Source organism: Epargyreus clarus, unplaced genomic scaffold (assembly GCF_041222505.1).
Source record: "Epargyreus clarus isolate Ecla_fem2 unplaced genomic scaffold, WU_Ecla_fem_2.2 ptg000004l, whole genome shotgun sequence".
Lineage (NCBI taxonomy): Eukaryota > Metazoa > Arthropoda > Insecta > Lepidoptera > Hesperiidae > Epargyreus > Epargyreus clarus.
Window position 1 is genome coordinate 5795212 of NW_027332212.1, and position 18056 is coordinate 5813267.

An 18056-nucleotide genomic window follows, 5' to 3' on the forward strand; every position below is an offset into this window, starting at 1 on the left:
AAATATTTTTACGGAAAACCAGCTGTAAAATTATGATAAAAGTATTGAAAATAATGAACCAGAGAATGAACTGTATATGGAATCCCTAATAGCATGATTTATGTAATGTTCACATAATATTTATCTTATAGAGAAATAGTTATTAATAATAGAAAACAATAAACTTATAATGTTTGTGAAACATGGCGTATTCTAATGATATAAAAACAAGTTATCATTCTTTTTTAATTTAAAAGTATTAAATATTAACTTTAAAACGCGTTAACGTTTACAATTATGTTTGTTTTTTAATATTTATTTTTTGAATCTTACTTTTACTTTTTACGTCTGAGATAATTAATTAATTCTTATCAAACTTGTTTATACCAATAATTTTTGTAAAGAATATTTTGTGTATTTTTTAAACATTTATCATGTTCAAATTTAACTGTCTACTTTCATTTTATTAAACCTAACCGAACATTTTAATAGTTTTGTCACGGATAAACACTCTTGAAATGAATTATACATATTACATTTAAAATTAGCAAATGGGCACGCGGCCCACTTTGTGTAAAGTGATCACTAAGTGATCATTTTACACACTATTACTATATTCTGACCCTGTGAAGTCTTCACAGGGTCAGAATATAGTAATATGAAATTGTTACTAATTGTTGTTAATTGTTGTTGTTGTTGCTGTTGTTGTTGTTGTTGTTGTTGTTGTTGTTGATTGTTTGTTTGTTGTGTGTTGTGTAAACTGTTATAATTTAAGACAAAGGTTTAAAAATAATGTTACAGATTAACACGATTACATACGGTAATTTTTTTGCGGCGATACTGTGGCGGTACAGTTACAAAAAGAACGCCCTACTTGTGTCCGTTATTAACAAACAATCCATCGAATATTTTGCCTACCAAAGATCGGCAGTGACTACTTGTTCATACTAGACAAAAGACATTGTCAAATTTCGAATTTTGGTAAATATTGGATAGATTGAAAATTAATAATGGACTGCAAATGTCGTAAGTAACGTCTCTTAAACGGAAAGTTTTAACCTCTTTACTTCATATTATACATAATTATTTCTTTATAGTGGTTTAAAAATTCCGATATTATATATTTACTTTACAATGAATACAACTGTACAAGAGTAACTGGATTTATAATTTAAATTTAGACAATAAATACACCACGAATACTGCTAGGTATCTACTTTTGGTTAAATAGCCACTGATAATAATTTACTTTAATTATAAGATACTTTAAAATAAGCTCATAAATACCTATTTTTGCTTCTATATTACATCTTTCATAATAATATGTAATTGACAAAATTATTGATTTCATATACAGCGCTATCTATTTGCACGCTAGAATTAGAAATTATGCATAAATTGCACGCTGTCTCACTGATCCGGCACGACACCGACATGTCGTTGACGGAAAGTCTCCCACTGATATCATGCTGGCATTGTTATGTCTGTTTGTTTGTACGTTAGTTTCCATTTGTAAACCCTGAGAACACTAGTTGACATGTACTTCATCCTTCACTTGTTAATTTATTCTGTAATTAAGTCGGTCGTGTCGATGTCGTGCCGTTGTGCATTATTGCATGATTATTATTAAATTGATCAGCATACATGAACATATCAATAATAAATCTTTGATAATGTAATATTACATCACGAAAATCTTTAACGTTATAATAAGCGGTACTCCTGATTAAGAACTATGTAGCCAATACGGCACAATAATAAATTAATTAATTAAATTTGTACATTAGGGGACTAAGTACATGATTTTAAACAGTATATTCTAAAAACGATAATTTTTTTAACAAAAACTATTGTTTATTGATTTAACTAAATGCTATTTTGTAAACGGTAAGATATGATATCCTAAACGTATTTGTAAATAATGTAAATAAATGAATTATTTTAAAATATTATTTACCTGAATACTATTGATATATGCTCCATTTTAATATATATCAGTTTAAAAATATATTGTATGTATTTAAAACCCTTTATGAAATGGGTCTCGGCCCTTATTGTTCTTATAAAATAGCATGAGCAGCTCAAAGCTATGTTTTGATATCGGCTGATCTGTATTAAGTAGATTTCTTTTAAAATACTACCCATTCATGCACTATCACATGTTGACATGTAATGAAATTTGTAACGAAGTGACTAAAATTTTTAACACATCACTAATATTTTTTCATAAAAAAATAAATAATTATTCCTACGATGGTTTCTTGGGGTCGTATATTTAAATTTGATTATGATTATGGGACGCGAACAATATGTTATAATGGACTTTTGTACATTTATACAATTTTGAATATCTTACGAATTTCTACACTATGGACTTAGGACTGACAATTTAACAATATGGAGCTTAAATATAACTATTGTTTACATTACTTAACATTTATGAAGAGAGAACTTATTGTCATTGTATTTTGTAACATTAAAAAATGTCTTATCGATACTTACATTAATAACTTCTTAATAAAAAAGAATTTTCTAATTATTAATAGTCGAATAATGCTGTCCTTCATTTTAGAATAAAATTTCTAACATTACAATCACAGTCCTCTCTTATGTATTACGTATCGACCCTAGATTTTGCTAATAAAATTAAATTGCTCTAAAGTATTGCTATAGGAGAAAACAATTAAACTTTAAGGTATAAACACCGAAATCTTTGGCAATTCGGTTTTTTGGATGCACCAAAATATTGTTGTCAGCACCAAGAATATGGGTATTTTTTCGAAGTGATACTTCTTTCAGCGCATTTGGGGAAAATAAAAGGGTTTAATTTAAGTTGCGCGCGTCGATGTAACATATAATTTATTTTTACCTTCGTCCGTTTGCTTCATTAAAATTTGTTTTAATACTTTTATTTAATTTATTACGCCGGGAAGTATTACTTCTTGTGTACATAAGTACACATACACTTTTTATTGAGACATAGCACATATAGGAGAAAGGCTACGGTCATTGTACAAGATAGAATGTAGTGTCTTTAGATCATTTACCAAATGAATATTCTTAATTAAATTTGCTACTCTTAAGAGATCAATTTTCTATGAAAGACTTGACAAAAAATATGCGTATATCACGTGTTTAAAGAAGTTCGAAATTTTTGTTTAGAAGCCGGCATACAGTGATGAATTTCAGTCATGAGTTTAGATGACCTAAAAAATTATTATTATTCAAATTTCGACCACCAGCCAAAATCAATGTATTACTCACACTAAAGAAGTGTAACTTCTCACATGCGTACACAAGCACACACGCATTTTGTACGAGAGTTGTGTAATTAAAACTTCGCGAACCATCTCATTCCCACTGAGTCAGCACTTGGTTAAACGTTCTCCGCTCCCGTGTTAGAGCGCGGTGAGGGCGAGCGCGGGGGCGCGGCCCTAGGACTCCGCCACGAACAGGCTCTCCACAGGCGCTGATGCTGTCATGTCGTCGTTGTCCGGCCGCGACCAGTCCTGGCACAAAAATATATTAATTTTAAAATACATTATTAATTGTTTAAACCAGTGTTCCGCAAACTTCTTGTGTTCAAGGTACATCTAGGTAAACTAAAACTTTTGGAGGTACACCACTAATAAAAATATATTTTAAGTGATATTAATCCACATTTATTGAAACCAAAGAATTAGATGAACGAGACAAAACGCCTCGCTCGTGCGCTCGCGTGATTTGTGTAGGTATTTTACTTACCCTTGCTTACTTCCTAAAATAATTCTATAAGATAACCTTATTTTTCCGCGGCACACCAACTAATGTTCACGGTACAATTCATTTAAATTAATTGTTTAAATAAAATTGTAATGTACATTATTGACGATTATAAATTATAATAATTTCTATAATGTAGTGGCAAACGAGTATGCAGCCCACCAGATGTTATATGGATACTAGTGGCGATGGACATCTGTAATCAACCCCAGATAAGACTCCTACCGGAGGACGGCCTTCCATGCATTGCTACCTGAACTAAATAGCAACGTCTGAAATAAATAATATATTCTTTTTCAGACTCACGGCAGCGCTGAACACTAATAGTAGACAGAAAAAGGTGTGGCATTAGTGCCTTCAGAAAAAAACACAAAGGATACTACACCTTTCCAAGTCCAACAACTAAAAGTTGGTCGTTGGTGGTAGTATAATGGACAATGTATGTATAATTATGGACATATTATGAATGTGATAGCTAACAATATTTCGGGATTTTGACCCATTATTCACTACCATCGCTGACCAACTGTTAGTTTATGTTTCCACTTATGCTCAGCGTTTAAGCAAACATAGACTATGTAATTAATCTTATATATAAAATTCTCGTGTCACAATGTTAGTTACTGTACTCCTGCGATACGGCTTTACCGATTTTCACCAAATTTATATGCATATTCAGTAGGTCTGAGAATCGGCTACTATCTATTTTTCATACCCCTAAGTGATATTGGTTGTTTTTTTTTTTCATTTATATGGCAACGCAACGTTTGCCGGGTCAGCTAGTAGTATTATGAAAACATATTGATCAATTACCTGTTCTTGCGTACTCGCAAAGAATAAATAGAAGAGATTAGCTCCGAGATCGATAGCTGCAGCTAAGTAGAACACCTCTCGCCACTGACCAAGGGTTTGCTGAAAGGAAAATACAATATTGAATTAATTAATAAAGCAATTAATTAGCTCATTCAAAATTTATTTCTAGCGTGAAGAAATTCTCGCGTTTCGGTAGAAGGGTATGGATGCTTGATGATGATGATGATGTGACCATCTTAGCTCTCACGAGTAATATCGCAATTTTTTCGGCCACAGATGCGCCGCTACCCCTGAGGACTAAGCTGGAACGCCTCAGAAAAGTATGAACACAGCGGCGCTTAACACTGCTGTCATGAGACAGAAATATGTCATGGCGGTGGTGCCGCCGGAGTCGACCACAGGGTTCTACCACCTTCAATTCATTTCAAAAATCACCTGTTCAGGATCGATTATGAGCCCGATGACGTAGGGCGCCATGAAGCCACAGATGTTGCTCGCGGCATTGGTGATGCCGTACATGGTGCCCGCCAGCTGCGGCGACAGGTCGATGTGGTTCATCTGGTTACCTGGGAACACAAAGCACATAACATCATAATAAGTACTTTTCATCATCATCATCCTCAACCCATTGATGTCCCACTGCTGGGCACAGGTCTCGTTCAGAATGAGAAGGATTAGACCATGAACGCCTTTAAAGACATTTATTACTAACCAGCGTACACAGCTCCTCCGAAAGCTGATGTTATGCTCAACAGCAACATGACCGCCATACGGTCGCAGCCGGCCCACGCGATGCCCAGCAAGCCCAACGCTGGGATAAACGCAGCTGAAAACAGTTAAACCAATTACTTATCTTATATTTATGTAAGTACAATAGAATTTGCAAAAAAATATACTTTATTTGTTTAGTGCATCATTTAAATGTTTCCTTTTGGAAAAAAATATATTTATCATTTTATGTTCTATATCTAACTGCATAAATACCTATAATGGCTTTGAAAGCTTAAGTATTACTAAATGCAATCTCAATAACTAACTATCTATGCAGTTTTAAGAGATGTTAACCTCTGGTTTCAACTTAGTCGTCAGGGGTAGCAATATATCTGTGTCCTCTGGTAGGATTCTAACATGTATTGTTGATGACATTAGCGACAATGGCCACATACCTTTAAATTGACTGCATCCTCCTTTGCTACTAGGATAATATAAAAAATAACCAATAATAAAATGATTATTATTTATATAATCTTTCTTATTTTTTAATTTACTTTGTATATAATTTACGAAGTATCTTTTTTGTTTACATATATATTTTTTTTATTGGCAATAACCTTACCGACAGTGTTCCATAATTTCATGCTAGTCAAGCGAGATATCCATCCCTTGGATAGTATCCAGTCCGCGAAGATACTGATTACGATACCGGCGATCCACGCGGTCAGGTAGGGAAGCGCTGATAGCCTTGCATTCTGTAATCAGTAGAAATTTAATTTATTTACTCTAATATCTATACCCATTATCAACTATTTCCTGACCCACTATTGGTTTGTTAGAGGGTTTATGTGTGGCAGTGATCAATCGTGGGGGTTCGATGTTGCAATCCATTTAATTATAAATTATTTAGGTGAAACGTTTATTTATTTATTTTATTGTATTTCGTTTGTTTTATTAACGTTTGCTAAAATTAAAGGTGAATGAAATTATAGTGAGAAAACCTAATTAAACCTTTGCATTTTTTTAATGTTTCCCTTATCACATTTGACCAGCATAGTTGACTGTAAGCCTTTTTATTATGAGAAATTACTCCTACCCAGCATTAGGACAGAAGTGGACCAGTGGTGTACTTTTATCTGCGTCTAATCAAGAGCAAATTGATGGCAACACAGTTAAATGATCATCGGAATACCGGAAAGTTACCGAAAGCTATTCGAAGGTCAAACTTACTTAGCGACAATCGCCGAAACGAATTGTTACCAAACACGGAAACGCGGTAAAACCCAACCAAGTATACAATGGATCTCCATTTAGAAGGTTAAGAGTTTACAACGCATCAATTCCAAATAGTGCTAGACCAGGACCAATAGATAGCGTCGGCCCTAGCCCTTGAGAGGTAGCCTTTCAACGTCTATTCGTCGACGCTTCCTAGAAGGACTTTTTCTCGCAGACTATTTCAATGTTAATCTTTTTAACAGGCTTCAAAAAAGGACAAGGTTTCTCAATTCGACCGTATATATATTTTTATTTTTTTGTTCGGCGATTACTTAGTCTTTTATGAACCGATTTTGATGTTTTTTTGTTGGAAAAAGAACATTTCCAAGGTCCCATTATAAGGAAATCAGGGTCTGATGATGGCAGACCAGAGAAATCTAGGGGAACTTTCAAAAATCGTAGGGGCGACCATTGACCTCATTTGATTCAATTAATAACGAGCGTTTATCCAGTTGTCGAAATTCGACCATAATCATGATTGATTTGAGTATATTTTATAAATATAGCTCGCCAACAGCTAGCAAGCAAAAGACACTCCGTTAACAAGAGATTGCTGAACTGTTATGTTTTTACCTTTATATATTTAAGTAAAGTGCAGTTAGTAGCAGATAGTGCAGCCATTTAAATAACAAAAAATAACAATCATTCTTTACGCCAGAATGATTGTTATTTGTTATAACGCCAGCTGGTTTGTTATGGTACTTACAAATGATTGCAAAACATTTTCAATGTATGCAATATATCAACGAACAGTCATCCGCTGTCGTCATTTGTTATTAACATACATTTTATCTATCGCGCACCGAATGTCAAATGTCACCCACTTTGGTACGAAGATATGTCGTTATGGTACCAAAGTATTTGCTCCAATTACGAAATTACAACACATAAACTATAATTTAATGTTTTAGCTTTTGGATCCTTAATAACAAGTTCGAATAGCTATTCTAACTAGTTATTATAGTATTCTAACTATTAGTTATTAAGTAGTTACTTATGTCCTACGATTTATCCCGTTTTTCGGAAGTACCTTGTAAAATACATATAACTCGAAAATTTTAAGTACCACTTCATCAATGACCATTTAACTTTCCTTAGGTATGAAAGTCCGTACTGCAGAGAGGTCAAGCTGAATCTCATGTCCCAGATTACAGATTTTAATAAACTGTAATCTGAAACCTTTCTCAATAACCTCCCCTTTAAATTCAAAACTCCATTTTCGAATCGTTTCGAAAATATTATTTATACTCACAGAAATAATATCGAAGTGCAATATATTGTTCATGTAGGTGGGTAGTTCGGTGAGTTGAGTGTAGAACAGCCACGACTGACCACACTGCGCGATCAGTATCGCCCAGAGCGGCAGGCATGTGAGGAACTTGCACCACGGTATTGCTATAGGCCTTTCCTCCTGAAAAAAAATATAAGCGACGAATTGAGAACTTTTGCAATTCTTTTGCTAGATTGCGAAAGATTTATTTATTTATTAATTGGATAACCCACATAAGAAACAGTGTTTACACTGCATAAATTTTAAATAAGCTCAAAGGATACATTCCAACTGTTCTTACTATTACGAGTAATCACTTCATACATTATTCGGTACATGTTACACATTTTTAAAATTTTCCATTAAATACATAGAAGATTATGTTATTCGGGCGTATGTATAATGTATATGTAAATAATTTTCGTCTAATAGTCGAAATTATAGCCACAATCTTTCAAGAAATTTGAAGAACTTCGAATCTTCTTTATTGATATTTCTACTTATAAATTAAATACATGGTGTCATTTTTCATGAACGTAACTAGTACGCATGCGTTCCTATGCTAACGTCACTCACTTTTATAAGCTCCTAAAACCACCTGTGCTCTAAATTAACAGTTCCAAATTTTTAAATTCCAAACAATAATATAACTTTAAATCGAATTCGCTAGTAACGCCGTGACCTCAAATACTGTAGCGTGAGTCATGCCTCGTCCCAGATAATTTGATAATGCTGTGTGCAGTATTCATTATTGCCGTTCTATCATTTTATTTCTACATGCAAATGTTTTATCTTTCAGAATTTATGGCACAATGATGGTTGAAGAAGCAGTGATAGTGCGTGGGGTGTGGCGAGGTCCGAAGTTGGAATCCTCTCATAAACACCCCATACAGCTCTGTTTTTTTGAAGTTGTGTGTATAAGAAATTAATTATTATCCTTTGTGAAGGAATCGTAAAAAAACTAGACACCTGACTTTTAAAGAAACATTCTTAAAGATATGTTAACTATACCAACCTGCATTTGGCAAGTGCATAGTATCTATTTAAAAACACCAAATGAATTCCACTATCATTTAATATACCAAAACGAAAAGATGGTCTTTGTATGACATAAAGTTAAAATTGACAAATATTTTACCTGAGGCCCAATCGAGTGTGTAATGTATTCGACTTCTTTAGGACATATTCGTGGATGTGTTTGTGGACTATCATACACCAGCAGCATCCATGCAATAAACCATATCACTCCAAGACCACCAAACAGGTAGAAGCAGAGTGGCCAACCTCCGGCATAGTCCAGAGTGCACAGCCAGCCTGATATTGGCAGGGATATCACTGTGCCTATATTCGAACCTGTAAATAAAAAAAATACTTATAGAAATAGAAATCTACCTCTAAATAAACTATATACATATATTTACAAAGATACTCTTTGTGAAAGAATAAACAAATTGCTAGTATGTATGTTTTCCTTATGTCTGTTGTTGCACATGATGTGTCTAAGAAAGGCTAGAACACAACATAGTAGGTCTCATTTCATTAGTCACCAATTACACTTAATGATCCTTTTCATAATACCATACATGTAATGGAGATATCATCCTTTTTTCAGTTTCTATGACATCATACAGATGGTTAAAAGTATATTTGTCTAATAAAAAGTTTATTTTGTTATCTAATTTACAAGATAAGTATCAGCACTAACCTGCATAGACATAAGCAGCAAACTTAGATCTCTCAAGTGGCGGGATCCATCTTGCCAGCATAGCGTGCATGGCTGGGTAAGTCACACCCTCACCCAACCCTTCAAGCACTCTTACGACAATGAAGAATTTGAAATCCACAAATGCTGCGATGGGACTCAGTATCGTAAATATTGCCGTTAGAAGCACCCCCACCCCATACACAAGTTTACCACCAAATATTTCAGCTATTCGGCCACCAGGTATCTGTAATTACATATCAATAAATATGCATATCAAGTTACTATTTTCATAGTAAGAAATAAAACTAAATAAATAATTAATAAAACTAGAGAGGTCATTTATTTACATGCCAACAGCAATACACACAATACTTTATATAATACTTAGTAGTATACTATAGTAGTATTCATAATAATATGGCTTGTTTGAGTGCCAATTATAGGCATGAACAACAATATAGGCAATAAGAGTCATATTTGTACCTGTGTCAAAACATATCCATAGAAAAAGGAACCCAAAATTATACTCTGCTGTTCTGGTGTCCAATTGAATTCACCTGGTTTCTGTAAAAAAAAATGTAACTTGTAAAATTATTAACTAATATCATATACCTATACATATTTACTACTGAAATAAGAAACGTAATTAAAATTGTTATACACTTTAAATGTCCTTTCTTAACAATTGTTGTAACTTTTGACCAACTTGTAACTAAACAATATAACTGTTTTATCAGAACAATTGTTCTTAGTTCCAATATTCCACTGTCATCAACTTATCGACAATATTCATAGTAAATTCATGCTTACAAGATGATTAAGTGATGTGTATAACACTGCTGTTTTTAGGCAAGACCGGATGTGGCAGTGGTGCCTCCGAAATCGAACTACACAGAGTTCTACCACCTTAACCTTGCTACTTTTATACTATAGTAATTACAACTTTAATAATACAATAATACTTACAGCTGGAACTGAATCATTACTAGGCGTTGATGTAGGACAGACGTCCAGGGTAGAATCATTTGATGGTATGGGTATAGTGGAGTTGATCATGGCAACAATGGCAACGGAGAGGTTCACACGCATCGCATACACATTGGCAAACCCAAGGAATCCCATGATGCCAAGTACTGTCCGGGATTTGATCCATCCTGTTGTCTCTTCTACTATATCTTCTAAAATCAATACAATACATATATATATTTTTATATTCATTATGTAAATGGAATCTCCAATGAAAGACTTAAATCCAGCTAGTTATTTCTAATTAATTCCAAGATATACAAATACAACATCCTTATCATCTGCTGTTTCCTGCCATAATTCACTTTTTGTTTTTTTTTTAATTCACAAATACAGTGTTATAGACAATTAAATAAGTGGCCAGTGTTGTTTTTTGTGAAAGGTTTGAAACTATTTTTATTTATTTTTGTACTGTTGAACTAACGCAATAAACTTTTAAATGCGACCTTACAATTAACATAAACATTACAATCAAAACAATAGGATTGCTTTTTTGCAACCTTACTAAATTAAGGTGTTTGAAAAGATAATAAACAAAAATGATAATCCAATGATGCATTAAAAATCAATATACAGGAGTTATCAAATTAGAATTATCAGTAATCAGATATTTTTACAATACCGTTGTATTTTTATTATATCAAAAAGTATCACAATTATTGTAAACATTAATTGTAATAAAAAAATGTATTATTTTTTAAAAGTAGCAGCCGAATGTCACAGAATTTCCATTGTTATTATGAAGTGTCAATTGAATACAATTAAAATCATTTCTAAACAAATAATGATTTAAGTATTCCATTTTTTTTATTTCTAATAACATTTGAAGAATTATTTACTGACAGTACATACAGCTGACATATGAGGCGACCATATCTCCATGACGCATCTGTGATCAGCTTCAGATAAGACTTGATCTATATGGAGTTAGACAAAAAAGTCCATAGTACTCCATAGGTAACAGTGACCGAATATAAGTTGAACCGCTTCGTTGCTACGTCAGTCTTATAAACAAAGGTCTTACATGTAAAATATATTAATGTTACCACAATTTAACAAAAAAAGTATGAAAGAGAATATACTTTTTGTGACTACGACTAAGTACATTAGCTGCACATAGATCGCGTTCACACATGAATAATGTTATGGTATGACCATGGTATGACGTTAACTGTACACTACCTCTCTCTGTAACAACGAGGTTTCGGCAACTACTTGTTACATCGTTCTCTATATCCTCGTTAATACACGAACTTTCTTCACCGGGAAACGACATGATTGAATTATAATAACACCATTCCTCTCATAAAACTAGCGACTAAACAAGACCAAAGATTCCGCCTTTTTTCAACTAGTATTATGTGACTCATAAAGATTTTCTAACGCGAAGCTGTACGTAAACAAAGAGTTCGCCTTCAATTCAATTTCAATGACAAACTAAAATGACAATGACAAATGAGACAGGCTGATTTGACTGATGACTGATTGACCGAACAATGTTGCAACTATCATTTTTAAGAAGATACCATATTTAGCCATAATTATTATTTATGCACATTAAGAATACCGTACAAGTTCTGCGATTCAACGGTCTCAATCTCAATTGAAAACTCTACTTCAGTACTGAGCGTAATGACGTCACAGCGCAATGTTAACAATTGTCTCAAATTATTGGCCTCAGATAGTAACTGCAAAATCAAAAAGGATGTATTGATGCAATCCATGCATTTTATGAAAAAATACTGTACAACAGCATTTTTTAAATACTATATCGGCTTTATTCGTTGCCAGGTTGGTTATGAACTTTGGACATGTCGCTTCTACGTAATTTATCGACTTTCTAAAAAAATTATTTCATTTAGAAAAAAGGGGTTTTTAAAATTAATAAACACGGTATAAGTACAAAATATTTTAATCAAAATTTAACACCAAACAAAATCAGACTTAACATAATATAAGTAACACTCTCCTCAATTTAAGATGCCATGAAAATATGTTATATAATATTTACTCCATTTATATTCTTCTGCACTACTTATCGCCCATAACTACGAAGTGAATATTCCTATTGCTTAAAGTTTTAAATAACATTATATTTATCTTATAACAAAATAAATAGTATTACCTGATGATAATATTATAATAATTTATTGTATAAATAACTCAATAATTAATTGTAAAATAGTAAATAATTTCGTGTAAGTAAAGTCCATACATAAATATCGGGAAAGCTTACCTTACTTAGAGAACTACTCGGGCAATCCCCATGTTACCTCCTCACTAACACCTTACCATTTAAAGGCCTTTTTACTCCACTATACCTTTCAAGTAAATAAATATTTGTTCTTTTTACCAAGGAACTTCCCTTTCCTACCTTAATTTAAATAGTAAAAATTTAAAGTTGTAAAGGTTAGGGTTGGGCATAGGGATTTTAATTTTGAGAATGTGAGACCTATCCAAGCAATGAATCCAGGATGGTCTCAAGGGCCCAAAAACCCTTGATGGTGTTAATAAGGACAATATTTACACCAACATCTATAATACAGATAATTTAATAATATTGTATGTCATAATATTAATAAATCACCAACCAATTCAGTCTGAGAATTTTGGGCGGACCCTATCCACTTAAGCAATTTTATATTGCACATTACATACAATTATGTATACTAGTACCAGTTAATTTTACAACTATAAATTGAATATATTTTATGAATAGTTTGATTTATGTTTATTTTATACAGTGGTGGATTTACCAATACGAATAGCAGGCTAGAGCATAGGGAGGCAGATTTTAAGGCAAATTTACCTTGAACCACTTTTTTATATAGGTTTTTTTGTCGTCAACTGTCAGTCTTCAGATTTTTATGCTTTTTTTGCAGATTATAGGTGCACCGTAGCAAATAGTGCCTTTTATTGCGACCCGCGACAGCATTTGGTTTGGACAGCCCTAAACTAGATATCAAATTATAGTGTGCGGTAGGGGCGGCAAAACTTAAATAATCTACTGGTGACAAATTTGTAAATCCGCCACTGATATCCCTACATGAATAAATTTAAATAATTATGTTATAAAATATATTATAATAGAAATTTGATATAATTTTAATAATTGTCACAAATTGGCTTACAAATTAGGAGTGTAAAATGAAATTATTGTATGTTTTATTTACCTAATGAAGATATTTGAATTTAAAAACCAATGGGCATGGGTTTTACTTTAAGTATTCAATATTTTGTGACATTATTCATGTCACATTGTTGTCCACCAGTATTTACTGATTGTAGGGATCAATACGCCCATAATTATTGTGGATATGAGATTGACGCTGTGGTTATCCAAAATGTTCCTTCCACTTATATGTTTAACTGTAAGACTAGAATGAGAGACAATTTTTCCATCTTTATCTAAACCTGTAAAAAATGAAATAGTGGTTAATTTCATGTACTGACTAATTATAAATATTACATATTTATAATTTTACTGCCAAGGCCATTTTGGTACATTGCCTTTTTGGTACCATAGACAATAATTACATTATATGTACAATAAATCACAATTTATATTCATGAAAGTATAATTACCAGAATATTGCAATGTTGCTCCCATAACAGAGTCAATAAAGCTTCCAAAGAATCCTGCAGCTGCTCCCATTACTATAACTGGCCATTGGGGTGGTGAGTATGCCAAAAGGGTTTTATCAGCAAAGTACAAGATGGCTAAATAATGTGACAATCCAATTACTAGCCCTCCAATAGTACTAAAGAAGGTTCCAATGACACTGATCCCTCCATTTGTACCTTTAGGTACTCTTTTAAAGTTAGTCACAAGAAAAGGATCTGACTTTGTAAAAACTGTGCCGAGTTCTGATGCCCATGTGTCGCCATTGCAACATGCAAAGACACCTGAAATACATAGTAAATTTATCAAGACTTTTTTTGTATTTTTAATCTGTAAGTACATTCAACAAACTCTTACAAGTATAAGAAAATCCATTCAACAATCTTTAATTCTATTATATTAAATTGTATTAAAGAATTTCAAAAAGTTAATTTAAAAAACTAACAAGAAAAAAGAGTCACCAAATATGTACCTTTTAAATCACAACAATATACATTTTCGAAATCAATAAAAGAAACTCCTTAATCTCTAAATTTAAAAAAAACTGTTAGAAAGGTACTATTCGAGGAGGTATCACCTCCACATCAACTTCTAGCATGAAGCAGTCTTTCATTTCAGTGGAATGATGTGCATGCCGACAAACATATGATGCAACCATCTAAATTCTCAGAAATGGAAATACACCTACCTTAATAGTGGACTGCATGCTTTTTGCTAATTTTGTCATCAAATTTACATATGCATGCAAGATTTCAGCTTAATTGGATTCCAGAAAGTCAGTCAAATTTAATTTGTAGAATTCCTAGACATACATACAAATAAAGTTAAGTAAAACCTTTTAAAAAAATATTACCTAGGACACCAATACTGAGCCAAGAAGCTCTATAATCCTTGACAAAATCAATTGGTCTTTCAGATGAGCCTATATCTAACAAATATAGTAATCCGAGTTGAGTGGCCATGCCTCCATTGCAAAGCACTTGAATCCAGTTTCTTTGGCCTCCTGTAAACAAATTTTGTATATTGACAAGTATTATAGAGACTTTGAATGTTGAGTTTATTAATAACAAGTTTTATTTTTTATACATGATACATGAATATGATGAATGTGATGTAAATATGAACCAAAAATTTTTCGAAAATTTTTTTCTAACATTTACTCGACAATCCCATGAAAATCATTAGTTCAGCCAATGTCAAGATCAATTCAAACAGACAGACAAGGATCTGAGAAATGTGATTTTTAAGTAAAATGTTAATAAAGTATGCAGTATGTAAGTAAATATATAAAGTAAAAAATTATGTATAGTTTTTAATAACTAACTGTATAGAGGCTAGGGATATTTCTTTAATCCCAAAATTATTTAAATTACGAAACAAACCTTCTTTAAAATCCTCTTCAATTTTGCGTTTCAAGTGCGGTCTAAACTTTGTTGCTTTAGAGGATGATAGGAAAAATGTGAACAGGTCAGCCAAAAAGCAAAAATTGGACAGTGTCAGTATGAATGCTACTACAGAACCGAGGAGGGCTCCACTGAGGTTTACACTGTTTTTCTTATAGCCATATACAGCTATCAGGATTGGTATGAAACATGAGGCGAGCCACCTGCCTGGTGGTATCACTACTGGTTCTGAAAAAAAAAAATCTTTCAAGTGACCTCTATATGGTTTGAGACACAAAGTAATTTATTGCATTTAATTATTCTTGTAATGTAAGTTGTTAATATGCTCATAATATTTATCATTAATAAACATTGATGTCAACATGGAAGGATAAAGAGGTCAAATTTTCAAAAACAATGTAGTACAAAGGGTTAACTAAACAAGAGCTTACCATCAAATCCTTCATTTTTTAGTATGAATTTGGAGTAGATTAAATTTATAATCCACATTGACATTGATAAAGGTATAGCTGTTACACATAAAATAATTGTTAAAATATGATTGTTTTGAATATTTTTTAAATCGGTCTTCGAACTAGATTTGCTTGATGTAGCCATGGTTTTAATTATTCAATACAGAACCAATGTTTATTAATTTAAAAATAAGTATGGTTAGTGTAGTTATTCTTTAAAACTTAAAAATTCAAATATTTAACAACGATTTAACACGACGCGGCTACATATGATTTTGACAATTTGACATTTGATTGGCATAGATAATCCTCAAGCAAAGGAAAAAAACCTGTCATATTCTACATGACAATAGTAACGACTAATACGGTTTTCTAAGGATAAAATTGGGTACTTGACAGTTATAACAATAAAATATGAAATATGTTGGATATGATAGCTTATAAGTAAACATAAATTATGCAGTATTTAGTTTATTTTTTAATACGTTCTAAGTATTTTAATTTTTAAAAAGAAATTTTCGATTTTTTATCTGTGGATTTTAAATCCCAAAACTGCGACAGTGCTGCCTCAAATGTCATGTGACGTCACCACATCCAAAAGTCAAAACACTCAAAACCAAACAAGACAAATAATAATTAAATCGTTTGCTGCTAGAGTTGGTTAAATTTATGTTGTGAACCGAAATGAAGCCATACTATATTAAAGCTGATAGCGTGAACTTGCTTAAAGAAGATCCATATATGCAGTGCAATAAATCAAAATGGATACAAAAACTTCCGTGAGATAACCTATGGAAATATCAAATAAACAACGTAAGTAAAACATTCTTTATATTTACATTTAATCATATCGGACAATTAAAACATATCTTAACTGACTTCAGACAGAAGAAAGGTTGTCTTCAAGTGATTATTAAGATTTTTTTGAATGTACTTATAGAATATAAGTACATTTAAAAAAATCTGAATATTATGTGAACTGCTTTAAGGTTATTAATTGGTTATATTTATATTTACAGATCTTCCCGACAGTCGTATAGTGACGACGTTATAGAGTATGTGCAGTTTAAAAGGAAGGCAAGTTTGTGTTTCATGAAAAGTAAAAGTTGTCCTGAACACAAGGTACATCAATGAAAATGAAAATGTGATGACTGTCCTGCCTAGAAGAAGTGAGGAGCCAAAAGTTTCGAAAGTGGGTACCAGTCTGAAATACATAAAGTAAAGGACACGGGAAATAGTACTCCTTTACTTGCGTAACCTACCTAACAAGATGAAAGAAGAAAAGTGACCATACAGTTCCTATTATTGCATTGCAATTTAATTCTGAAAATGACAGTGATAAAAATATATATCCATTTGTATTTGTTACAGAAAATAATTTTAGTAATGAAGAAAAGCAGACATGCAAGCAGCACAAAAATTTAGCTTAGGTGATCTGTAGTAATTATTGTAACTGTAACATATGATAAATATATGCAAAAGTTCTACTGTGTGTACTGTGTACTCACTAATAGAACCATATAAACCAAATAAACAAAGAAATCGGTTAATAAAATACTAATATTAGCAAATCATGTATTTTTAATTATACAGTCCTGTAAGTTAATCAGTGCACAATCAATAATAACAAAGTCATCGAAATAGTTTGTTTCTTATTAATTACAGAATGAGGCCTTAAAATAGAGAATTCTCATAGATGTCTTATAATTCATTTCCTCTATTAACTCTATTCTTATCGTAGACTTCTATATAATATATTAAATATAAAAATACTTCAACTTGTTTAGTTCTGATTGCATCCGTTTTTGATGATTTAGTGTAGACGAATCACTCCTTATTCCTTTTTCTCATTAATACTTCTCTTATATGCTTAAATCCTTTGTCTGCAAGTTTTTTAACGTTTAGGAGATTTTGATTTAAAAACGTGTGTAAGAAAATTTGTTTGGATATTTAGAGGTCGTACTTGTACACACTTGTGCACACTTCTCATAATTTGTCATTTGTTCCAATTTTAGTTATAAAAGCGAAATAACTC

The 18056-nt window shown here is 32.2% G+C and overlaps 2 protein-coding genes across 3 annotated transcripts; both read right to left on the minus strand.

The window, feature by feature from the left end:
• Positions 1–1269: 1269 nt before the first annotated feature.
• LOC140757337 (putative inorganic phosphate cotransporter) lies at positions 1270–12004 on the minus strand. 2 transcript variants are annotated; one of them, XM_073093002.1, is made up of 11 exons: positions 11727–12004; positions 10485–10693; positions 10002–10082; positions 9519–9762; positions 8952–9166; positions 7796–7954; positions 5891–6023; positions 5267–5380; positions 4990–5120; positions 4555–4653; positions 1270–3488 (listed from the first exon to the last, which is right to left on the minus strand). In XM_073093002.1, the coding sequence occupies exons 1-11, from the start codon at positions 11818–11820 to the stop codon at positions 3414–3416; spliced, it is 1554 nt and encodes a 517-aa protein (XP_072949103.1). In that variant the 5' UTR covers positions 11821–12004; the 3' UTR covers positions 1270–3413. The 2 variants fall into 2 exon arrangements, with proteins under 2 accessions (XP_072949103.1, XP_072949102.1); XM_073093001.1 differs by having other exon boundaries at positions 10485–10696; positions 11727–12002.
• A 436-nt stretch (positions 12005–12440) lies between these two features.
• LOC140757338 (transmembrane protein 19) lies at positions 12441–16290 on the minus strand. The gene is made up of 5 exons (XM_073093003.1): positions 16001–16290; positions 15549–15797; positions 15020–15169; positions 14130–14450; positions 12441–13958 (listed from the first exon to the last, which is right to left on the minus strand). Exons 1-5 carry the CDS (start codon positions 16164–16166, stop codon positions 13798–13800), a joined length of 1047 nt encoding a protein of 348 aa, XP_072949104.1. The 5' UTR covers positions 16167–16290; the 3' UTR covers positions 12441–13797.
• Positions 16291–18056: the final 1766 nt, after the last annotated feature.

Coding starts and splice junctions, on each gene's coding strand:
- LOC140757337 (XM_073093001.1), bottom strand. CDS start 11,820: ATGTCGTTTCCCGGTGAAGAAAGTTCGTGTATTAACGAGGATATAGAG. Junction 9,763..10,001: donor ATGGATATGTTTTGACACAG/GTACAAATATGA, acceptor ATGTAATTACAG/ATACCTGGTGGCCGAATAGC. Junction 5,121..5,266: donor CGGAGGAGCTGTGTACGCTG/GTTAGTAATAAA, acceptor TTGTGTTCCCAG/GTAACCAGATGAACCACATC.
- LOC140757338 (XM_073093003.1), bottom strand. CDS start 16,166: ATGGCTACATCAAGCAAATCTAGTTCGAAGACCGATTTAAAAAATATT. Junction 15,798..16,000: donor AAAAAATGAAGGATTTGATG/GTAAGCTCTTGT, acceptor TTTTTTTTTCAG/AACCAGTAGTGATACCACCA. Junction 15,170..15,548: donor TGAAGAGGATTTTAAAGAAG/GTTTGTTTCGTA, acceptor ATTTGTTTACAG/GAGGCCAAAGAAACTGGATT.